General features: G+C 32.0%; 3 protein-coding genes across 3 annotated transcripts; 1 reads left to right on the forward strand and 2 right to left on the reverse strand.

Moving 5' to 3' along the window:
* Window positions 1–336: 336 nt before the first annotated feature.
* On the reverse strand, window positions 337–1,491 carry LOC103312645 (hypothetical protein). The gene is made up of 2 exons (XM_008193770.3): window positions 1,338–1,491; window positions 337–1,287 (listed from the first exon to the last, which is right to left on the reverse strand). Exons 1-2 carry the CDS (start codon window positions 1,364–1,366, stop codon window positions 423–425), a joined length of 894 nt encoding a protein of 297 aa, XP_008191992.1. The 5' UTR covers window positions 1,367–1,491; the 3' UTR covers window positions 337–422.
* Window positions 1,492–1,615: 124 nt separating this feature from the next.
* Window positions 1,616–2,886, forward strand: LOC103312636 (zinc finger protein 493). Its single transcript, XM_008193736.3, has 2 exons — window positions 1,616–1,776; window positions 1,826–2,886. Exons 1-2 carry the CDS (start codon window positions 1,767–1,769, stop codon window positions 2,665–2,667), a joined length of 852 nt encoding a protein of 283 aa, XP_008191958.1. The 5' UTR covers window positions 1,616–1,766; the 3' UTR covers window positions 2,668–2,886.
* A 5,266-nt stretch (window positions 2,887–8,152) lies between these two features.
* LOC660180 (alpha-tocopherol transfer protein-like) lies at window positions 8,153–9,477 on the reverse strand. The gene is made up of 6 exons (XM_966434.5): window positions 9,306–9,477; window positions 9,094–9,259; window positions 8,797–9,043; window positions 8,635–8,745; window positions 8,484–8,586; window positions 8,153–8,323 (listed from the first exon to the last, which is right to left on the reverse strand). The coding sequence occupies exons 1-6, from the start codon at window positions 9,448–9,450 to the stop codon at window positions 8,175–8,177; spliced, it is 921 nt and encodes a 306-aa protein (XP_971527.2). The 5' UTR covers window positions 9,451–9,477; the 3' UTR covers window positions 8,153–8,174.
* Window positions 9,478–10,656: the final 1,179 nt, after the last annotated feature.

Genomic DNA, 10,656 nt, shown 5'->3' on the forward strand with positions numbered 1-10,656 from the left:
TTTATATTATTACAGTTAAACGAATGGTTGAAAAAAATCGCTGATAACATTATTAGATTCTCTGAAAAAAAGTGCCTGCATAATGTCTGTGTTTCAAATGTGTATCTTTTATAATAAGAAAGATATGAATTTTTTAAGATTTTGCTAAAATGTCAACTTTTGTTTATAAGTCGAAAACAAAAGACCATAGCGAGATGCGGTTTTGACCAAAATTATTATCTAATTCGATTACTTGTTAAAACTTTAATACAATATTTTCTTATTATGTACCTACTTATTTATTAATAACACCTAACTTTGTATATCGCTATCTATAGATAATAATTAGTTATGAACTGTTTCTTCAAACTTTTTATTTTTTTGTTACAAAATAAAAATGTGCACATTGTTAGTCATTACATAAAGTTGGGTAAAAAACACGTTTACGACTTAACACCTTTCTGATACCTCAAAGCGTACGTATTATAATAATTAGGGGTTTCCCACTTGCCCACACACTCCTCGCCCTCGTCTAAAACCACATCAATCCGGTCACTACCTCCCAAATAAATTCTTTTAGGCGCCAAACCATATTTATAAAATTTGGGAAAAACTGCTTTTTTTGGTTTTTCCCGCTCGTCGATTTTATTAAGAAGCGGCTTTTCCATCGGTTTATCACAAATAATGCATCGACTGGACCCATAAGCGTCCGGATTTAGTGGAAAAGGTAGTTTTCGCTCATCTAAACTGAACTTATGGACGCACTCATGTGGTGGAATCTCTTTGATTAAATCTTCAGTCGAGTGTGTCTCAAAGTAGTGATCTTTCCGAAAATCGGCCAAATTTTTTAAGTCGGTTGGCACAACTGGTGGAAACGTTTCGGAAGTTTGGGGCGAAGCCTCCTCAGTATCTCCTAAACTAGGTTTATAGTTGTGCGAAAATGTTTGAAAATCGAATTTTTCCGACTTTCGGTAGGTTTTTCCCGTTTCGTGCGTCGTGGGCGACGTTCCACTACTCGCATTATCGAAATATGACGACTTGTATTTTGTGATAACGTGCTGGGGTTTTGGTACTTCCCCGGGTCTCTCAAAAATCGGTTTTTTCGCACTTTTTTTTCGAATAAATTCGGGGATTTTGTAAGTCGTTTCGTTCAAATCGTCCTCATAAAGGCACTCTCGAGGTCTTGTGAATAATTGGGGTGAGATGTTACGCTCGTTGCAGTAACAGTTACGTTTACTCGAATGCCTTCTGTCAGGGTATAAAAGTGCCTCCACGTTTGAGGAGTTGTTGCGCATTTCCCAACTTTCACTAAAAAAAATTAAATAATAAAGTAATTTGGAAACTAGTCAGCGATTTACTTGCAATAACGTTGTTTTATTCTGACCATTGTGAAGAATTAAGACAGGAGGATTTGTTTGTAGTTAAAGGTAACCAAAGAGACGAATTAATTTGAATTTGGCGCCACCAAATGAGCGATTGTTAGTCTGAGATGCAAAACCCAAACGGTCGAAACTTTGCCAATTTTTACGATTTTTTTGGAATAAATTTTGGCCATTAGATCCCCAATTTGTGTTTGATGATTGTACGTGTTACTTGTTAAAATATTGAAGTAAATAAAATTATAATTCAGGTTTAGAGTTTATGCGCAATTGTCCGCGCCCATTTTCGACCAAACGCATTTTATTTGTCAACTGTCACTTTTACGTTTGTTTACTTTTATAATTTTTCTGTTATTTTTCGGTTTTTTTCGTTTTATTCTTAAATTTACCAGCTTTGCTCACATAACAATGGAAAAAAGTACGTATTTCCGGCGTGAAATCCCATTTAATTGCCAAACTTTTTCTAGTAACGAACGGGGTTATTTCACCACCGCCAGCCCCCGACCTGAATGGAAACACCTCAAAGGGGCTCAAAAATTGCAACGGAGTGTCCAAACTCAAAGACCAGATCATGACCGAGGACGGCCGTGTTTTCTACCCTTGCCAATTCTGCAACAAAGTCTTCCCTATTAAAAAATCGCGTACTTTACACATTCAGAAATGCGCGGCCAAAGAGTACATTTTGTCAGTCGGGGACGAGGGTAAAATACCCAAAGACAATCCCGAGAAATCCCCCGAACTGAAAAAAATCGATATTAAGCAAAACATTGTCTTGAATGAGCTTAAGACTTCGCCCAAGTCGCCCCCGATTAAATTAACGATTAAGCGCAGCCCCAGCAACGGTAGCAACCACTTCACTGTCTCCAACTCGCTTGTCTTGAAGGAAAAAAACGACACTGACGATTTTAACACAATTGCCAAAAGACTGGAAAGTAATTCTGTGACAATAACGAAGCAGGCCCCGAAAAACGAGCAAAAAGCGCCCCCTGAAAGCGACGATTTGAACGAGTTTACTTGTCGCGAGTGTAAGAAGGAGTTCAAATCGTCTTTGGAGTTGTTAAGACATGGGCGGAAAGTCCACTCTTACCCAAAGGTTCTGATGGCTTTGAGTGAGGTAAAAAAGTTTTACGCGGCCAAAAATAGGTCAGAGTGCCCGATTTGTCATAAACCCCTCAAGACGAATTTCCGGTCTGCGTTTGTTAAACATCTGCTAACGCATACGAATGAAATGAAGTATTCGTGTAAAGTCTGTAATAAAAAGTTCCGCAGGTCTGATCATATGAAAGCGCACGAGAAGCGGCATGTTTAGGGATAAGTATTGTTACTTTATAGGGATATTTATTGTTTACTCATTAGACTTTTTAAGCCACCAGTTATGTATTTTTAGTGTATCGTTTTGTTTCGAGTGTTGCATTACTATACATTTTATCATTGTAATGTTTTTCTTCAAAGTATGAATCGAGTTGAGATTTAAGCGGCAAAATTTATTGTGCCGGCATTTTTTGACAAATATATTTTTTCCACAAGATGCTTTTCTCTTTCAATCTTACCTTAAATCCCCGATTTAATTTTCCAACAACTCTTTAAGGCAAAAAAATCCGCGTTATTGCACAATTGCAACAGATTTAAAAAAATATTAAGAAATAATTGTTCTTGTTCAATTTCCATGAAATATTTTGGAAACATCAGTTAACTAAAATCAAGGTTCTTTATTGACTTCCTCAATTTCTTGAAGTAAAAACGTATTTACTACAATTTTTTTGAGGTATAGGTAGTCTCTTGAAGTTCGATTATTATGGCTAATTTGTTGGTATTTTAATAACCGTTCAAGTAAATCAAATAAAAGAATTTCAAATATTTAGGTTAAAACGCTCTAGGATGAATAGTTTTTGAGAGCAAGTCGTTGAAAATCGTTGAAATCTGTGGCTAGTGTGATTAAAAACTGTATTTTAGGTAAAAAAAATCAAAAATTAAAATTCAAATATTATTCAACTAGAATAGTATATGAAATGAACCTTAGAATCCGTTGGAACAAACCGTTTTGCTTTAGGAATTTTAGTTTTTGAGTTATGAATTTTTTTAGAAAAAAACTAATAATGCCTCTATGGCAAGGTCGGATCCAGGAGGGGGACACCTTCAAACTTCAAACTTTTTTATAAATAAAATAAAAGCCTTATGAATAAATATTTTTTTTAAATAATATCATTAATATTATATTAATAAATTAAACAATTTATTATTACTTATTAAACAACTATAGGTAAACATTTCCTGTTGTATTTCAGGTTGTAGTTTTTTTTAATTTTTAAAAAGATTGTTAGAACCAATTTTTTCAAAAACTTGGCAAAATCTACTATAGTAAAAAAAACATTATGATGACCAGCCATGTATGTACTATTTCCAAAACTGCAAAACTTTATAGAGTGTTTTATCTAAAAAAAATGTATATATATATAAATTTGCCTTACAACATTTTTTGTATAAATAATTTTTGGGGCTTAATTTTTTTCCAAATTTATTTAATATATATATATATATATATATATATATATATATATATATATATGTTTTTTCTTAGTAACATTTTAAGCCTTCATTTTAATATCTGAATCCTAGACTATAAACATTATTTTAAAACACGTTTCCCATAGCGACGTGTTGCACTATTTTAAAACACGCTTCCAATAGCAACGTGTTTTCACTTTTTTTTCACTCATTTAAAACACGTTTCCCATAGCAAGGTGTTTTAAATTAAAATGTTCCAACAAAAAAATGAATAACATGCAAAAACGCGTAAAGTTCTCGCATACGCTCGTTGCATAACGACAGCCCTCGAACTTTAAGCTTGTGTTTTTGCTCTCGTATTATTAATAACTATAACATACTATAACCTTCACATGTTTAAAAAATTTTTGAAGAATATTGAAATTTACTTACTTATTATTTATCACTCAACTGCAATGAGGAATTAGCTAATATTTTTTTTATAAAAAATGGGGTAGTAGCAAAGAGATAAAAGAGTTTACAGACCTTGGTCCTTGGTATACAGACTTTTTCTTCAACATTTTTTTTGTATTTTGTTTTAAACAAGAGTGAATTTATCTAGCTTTTATTAAGTGCGTTTCGGACTAATTAGGGCTGTTCAAATTATTATAGTGAAATTATTTTATTGTAAAGGCTTAGGGATAGTTATGAAAACATTGTTGCACATTTTTGTTTTTTATTTATAAACTTATGTCTTATATTTAAAAAACTGAAGACTCAGAGAAAATTATACAAAATAAAAAAGAAAGAAAAAATCAATTCGTCCATCAAGAACCAGAGTATTCTTGCTTTTATTTTTATTCTCTACAGAAAATTACCACTATAGGTATTTTTAATTCTATTGGTCTTATTGTTTAAAAATAATTATTTAGTGATTTTTTATTAGCATTTTAGCATTTTCGGAATTCCCGAATAGATTAGTTTTGGGAAACACAAAAAAAAATCAAACCAAGTTTTTAAAAAAGTCCATAAAACGCTATAGTTTATTTTAAAAAAAACATGTTTCAAACGCCGATTCCAGCGAAACTGAAATAGCTAGAAGAAAACAGCACATCAGATGTGATATCTCCCATTTTGAAAATTTCCAAATTACGGCAAAACTATTCGAAAAAATCGAACTATTTTGATGTAAGCCTAAGTAAAATGATCCGGAAAATTGTTTGGCGGCGAGCAAATTGCAAAATTCACAATAATTTTTCAGTTATGATTTTTTTAAATACGATAGATAATAGTATTTTTTTTCCTACAATAAGCTTAATGTGGTTCCCGAAAAAAAAACATTTTAAAATCGAACCCATTGGGAACAGAAAACTGTATAAAACGTTGATGTGGCAAGTTTAAAAGAAACATATTTTTGTAAGTTGTCCAAAAAATGCAACATAATAACACATTAAATTTTTTGAGACTCTTCCTTTGCTTCCAAAAACCAAAATAATTTTGAACAGTCTGAAAGATTCGTTATTTTTTCCGGCCTCATTAACACGACTCCCTTTGTACTTGTCTGAAACAAAACGCCGCCGATATCTATCGGCCAAAAGGGTGTTTAACGAGCATGTCTTTGGTCAGATGTCGCTTTAAAGTTCGCCAGTGCCGTGCAAATGTTAATTGGCGACTTGTCAGCTCGTTAATAACACTGGCATTTCGAATTAATTAGCTAGCAAGTTGGCGAAGAATTTTTTCCGGGATTTGTTGCTAGTGGAATTAATCATTGGATTAATTTAAGCGTTGAGAGGCGCATTCTTATTATATCCCCGGAATTCGAAAATTGTGTTCGAGTAAAGAATGAGCCGACTTAACGAACTCGAAAATAAACTGCCAGTCTCTGTTTACTTAAATTTATTAAATTACTCCCTCCCTTAAAATTTTCGAAAAATTGATAAATCGGGGCCGAGGAAATAAATCTCGACCGTATAAAGTTCAAATTACTTGATTATAATGAATGACTTGGCTTTGCACCAATCTATCCGTCAATTTGTTGGCACTGGGCCAGCGTATTTGGCACACTTGAAGCAAATTTCGACTGATTAGAGAATTGTTATCGGCGAGGTCATACATACATTATTTTTTATCGGGAATAATTGTAACAAAATGCACTTAGCCCAGTCAAATTATACAAAAATAAAGCGATCTTTGGAAAAAATTCCTAGACAGTTGGAATATCAAAAGTCCCCGGGGTTGGGGGGCGAGCTCGAGGAAGGGGAGGGGGTTAAAGCAGTCTTTTTTTGGTTTTTTGCTTATATCTCGGAAACTGTTACTCCTATCAATTTTTATCTTCTTACCAAAATTAAAGCTAATAAAATATCCTTCAAAAAAGTTATATGCATTTTTCTTGTAGGACTAACCATAAGCGAGTTATAGGGCTGGAAAGAAATAATCATTTAAAAAAATGTGCTTTAAAAGAGAATGTCTTGTGATTTGAAAAACTGACAATAAACTGAATTTATTGGGTCTAACACGTCATTAGAGTAGAAAGGGGGTGACATGGGGGTCACAGAAGTCTTCAGAGTCGTCTTTAGATGCTGCATTTTCGTCTTCGTCTCCAACATTGAAAACTGAATTACAGTCTTGTTCAGTAAAATATTAATAAACAGATGATTTAATATAGAAGTTTTGAATAAATTTTATAATAAACTGTATGTATTGAGTCCAACAGTTCATTCTATTATATCTTCTGGGTCATCTTCAGATGCTGAATTGTGGTCTTCAACTAGAGAGCCCGAGGGAAGAAAGTATTTTTTCCCTTATTTCCCACTCTTAGCTTAGTTGGGAGACCCTTTACACACACTATTTCCATATAAATACTTATAATATACTAATGTTTAATTATACAGTCTCATGTAGACACCAAACTTCAAGAGCCAGTAGCTCGCTTACGGTTAGTCCTACAACATTAGGGCTAGAACCATTTTGTAGGAAATTTTATCAACTTTAATTTTGGTAAGAAGATAAAAATTGCTAGGAGTGACCGTTTCCGAGATATAAGCAAAAAAACAAAACAAGACAGCTTTCGCCTTCTCCCCCTTCTCGAGCTCGCCTACCAACCTTGGGACTTTTGATATACAGGGTCGCTAAAAAGTATGGATACAGTTAAATATTTTCAGAACGGTTTAACCTTGAAATCTGGGAAACAGTTAAAAGTGTTAAAGTTCTATCATCTGAGAGCTTTTTCAAATTTTTATCGTCATTTAAAATCCAAATTAAGCTAACTTGATTTTTTTAAATGGCACGATGGGTCAAACTTAATCATTTTTAAAAGAGAATTTTTTTTTGAATTCAATGATATAACATAATATCCATTTTCACTTATATCAAAAAGTAAACAAATTAAAATTCCAAAATTTTCTGGAATAATAAAACTAAGTTAGCTTTGAAAATACTGTTATTAGCAATATCTGTCACTTGTATATTAGCCAAAAATTAAACTTGGGTGCAATAATTAGTTTCATAATGGTACGCTTATGTAAAACTAAGCGAAAAAAATCCTCATGTTGGTTTATCATAAAGAAAGAAAGCCAAAAAGTTTGTGGAAATTAGTTTGAACATCTTTTGTACCATAAAAATTAAGTATTTTGTGTTTATTTTTTTTTAAACGTCTACTTTTTCAGTTAAAAGGGTTATTTTAACAAATATTTTTAACTTTTACTTATTTTAACAGTAGATAAAGACAACATTTCCAAGACTAACAAAATTTTACATTTTGTGAAATTTTTGAAATTTTTTTTAGTTTCTATTAAATTAAGGTATGCATGTGTTATACCATAGAACTCAGAAAAAAATGCTATTCTCAAAAATATTAAATTTGACCGTAGTTGTTATTAAAAAAAAATCACGTTAGCCTTGTATCCAAAGAACAAATGGAGGTAGAAATGTAATAAACATCTGAAACCGATAGAACTTATATACTCTTAAGTATGTACCAAATTTCAATAAGTTTTGATGATTAGTTTTTATAACAGTGTCAAGAGTGAAGGAAGCTTTTAAAAAAAAATCCATCTCTCTAAAAATTTTTTCCACCGATCGCCTTATTTTTGTCTAATTTCACTGGTCTATTTCGTTTCGTTCGATTTTCAGTGATCGTGTTTTACGATAACCGTGCGTTTTCTCGATTTTACGATGTATTTTACGGTATCTAAGTAACTTATTTTGTGTAAGATTTGATTATGAGTCGATACGGCCCTGATCTATGGCCTGACTCGGGGAAAATTGGGGAAAAAGGACGAGGAAACGTCTAGTGGGGCGTAAAACATGAATAAAATAAACCAAAATTTTTATTCAATCGATAGCAAGTCGTTTAAAATTGCCATAAACACCCAGGATGTCGTCGTTGACTAGCTTGGCCGGGCGTAGCGTTTCGTCAACTGTGAAGTTGTCCAAGTTGTCGAAAACGTCCCGACTCTCCCTAACTTTGCATTTAAGCAAGTCTGGAAAAGTAAAACGTGACTTTCAAATTTAAATACTTTGTAAAAATAATAAAATAATTTCAAATTTTCAAATGTAATTTGTGACTTTAAAATTTAAATACTTTGTAAAAGTAATAAAATAATAAAATAATTTCAAATTTTCAAATGTAATTTTACAAACCGTTCAATTCCTTCAAAGATTTCTCCTCGCCGCCGTAATCCTTCGGCAGGACTTCCTTAGGCACGACTTGGTGCAAACTTTGCAAGTCGTTATGCACACAAATCTATTAATTAAAATTGTAAAATTTACATTTAAGTAAAACTCCACTTACCCGTTCCACGACTTTCTGACTTGCTAGTGGTTTAAAAAAACGGAGGAAGTAGTCAGTGAGTGAGGAACAATTGACCAAATTGACCGATTTGACCGACCTGTTTAAAATTTTCTAAAACATTTTTGTGTCACAATGTAATTTTACAATTTTACACACGACTACTTTGCGAATCTCGGGGAAAATCTTAAGCATTGTTGGCGTGATTTTGGCCAAGTGTCTCAAAGTGCAATGCTCGAGATCATAAATCACGATGTTGTTAACAGCAAAGTCGTCCAATAATCGAATTACATTTACATTGACACTCCAAATGTAGGAATAAATCGGGTTAAAAAGCTCCGAGTCTTCGATGAATTTACACACAATGACTCGGCTCAAGTCACTTGTTAGTTTCGGTAACGGGATAAAATAACTAAAAAGTTGGTAAAATTTAACCGATTGATTACTTGACTTGGCTTAAACCTGATGTCGGCATATTTGGCCAGAATTTCCGAATTCGGATTCACTTCTTTCGTGTTGAAAATTCGCGGCAGTTGCGAGCGAATTGTGTAAAAGTCATCGATTAGTCTCTTCGTTCCTTCGACACTGAATTTGGCCAGATGTAGAAAGTTTTCGATCGGGATATCAGCTTGAAAATAAACTGTAAAATTGTTAGTTTAAAATCGGGAACTTACTGGGGATTTTTTGCAAGTGTGGCTGTTTTTTGAGCCATTCTTCGATCGCTTCAATGTCACTCTTGACCGTTTCAGGGGTTCGGCCAAAGGTTTTCAAAATTTCGATTTTTTGGGCTTCTGAAATTGGTTGTAAGTAGTGCGACATGGCTGTTTTTTTATGAAATGGGCGGGTTTGGGGCCAACTAAGTAGTAGAAATAAATTAGGGCGATAGGGAAATTGTAAATTTGCATTAATATCCTTTAAATGACCTTAAAAGTTGGAAAAATAATTATTTTTTTTACACTAGTTGTAGGTACTGACTCCTTGTATTACCCAAATTTTTTTACAAATAAGCTGCACTGGAACAATTATTTTTTTTTAATAGAACACTCTATATATTATTGAAATTGTGGACGCAGTTTTTAATTCTATTGGTTTTGATCTAAACTTTAGTTTTGCTTAGTTTTTCAAATAATTTGATTTTTTAACGAAAACACGCTCTATTTAAAAATCCATACAACTTCCTTTTTTTATTGTTGCTGCTCAAAAATTATTAAATTGAACTATTAAAGTGAAATATTAAAGTGATTATTAACTGAAAATTTCGCTTTATGACTAAGTACTGAAACAATAGATAATATTTTTTTTTAATGTTTAAAATTAAATAATAAATATATTTTGAGTAATCTGTAAGACACCTTTATCTGTTAAGTGTTAGGTGCTTAAGTTATTTAACCTGCAATAAATTTCTTAATTTTTTATTTTCTGAAGAAAATAAAATAAAATAAAATAAAATAAAATAAATGGTATGAGCTAAAAAATGAATGAATTTTTCTCTTTAAAGTTCCCAATAAGCATACAGACGTAGATCTAATGTTTTTTTAACGTTACCACAGTTGGTATAATTTTATACGTTGAAATTTACAACGTTGTTATTTGGTTGTATGATTACGTTTTATTTTAACGCTTATATTACGTTGATTAAAAACTAAATCTTTTTACCAATTTTTAATGTTTAAAGTACGTCTTAACTTAAAGTTGTGTTTACGTAAAAAACCTAAAACAAATTGAACGTTATTAGTAATCGTATTTTCTGACTTTTATTCTAAACGTATAATTAACGTTTTAAAAAAACTGACTTTGGTTTTTATGGCACTGTCTAACGTTAATGTAACCTTTTTATTGAATGTTATTTAATCTCGTGAAACGAAATATAAATAAACGTAATTAATTAATTGTATAGAAAATACAGAATATATATAGTAAATAATTACTATAATAATAACTAATGTTGCATCTATTTTTGACAATCATTATAGATAAAATATAAAAACAAAATAAAAGCAGCTTTTTTGTTGCTTGTTGATGTTG

This window comes from Tribolium castaneum, chromosome 8 (genome assembly GCF_031307605.1).
Source record: "Tribolium castaneum strain GA2 chromosome 8, icTriCast1.1, whole genome shotgun sequence".
Lineage (NCBI taxonomy): Eukaryota > Metazoa > Arthropoda > Insecta > Coleoptera > Tenebrionidae > Tribolium > Tribolium castaneum.

Excerpts from the sequence above, each read along its gene's own strand:
- LOC103312645 (XM_008193770.3), bottom strand. The coding sequence starts at position 1,366 with ATGGTCAGAATAAAACAACGTTATTGCAA. Across the intron at positions 1,288-1,337 it reads ATAAAACAACGTTATTGCAA|TGAAAGTTGGGAAATGCGCA; the intron begins GTAAATCGCTGA and ends AATTTTTTTTAG.
- LOC660180 (XM_966434.5), bottom strand. The coding sequence starts at position 9,450 with ATGTCGCACTACTTACAACCAATTTCAGAAGCCCAAAAAATCGAAATT. Across the intron at positions 8,746-8,796 it reads TTTTCCCCGAGATTCGCAAA|AAAATTTTAAACAGGTCGGT; the intron begins GTAGTCGTGTGT and ends AAAATGTTTTAG. Across the intron at positions 8,587-8,634 it reads GTCAGAAAGTCGTGGAACGG|ATTTGTGTGCATAACGACTT; the intron begins GTAAGTGGAGTT and ends TTTAATTAATAG.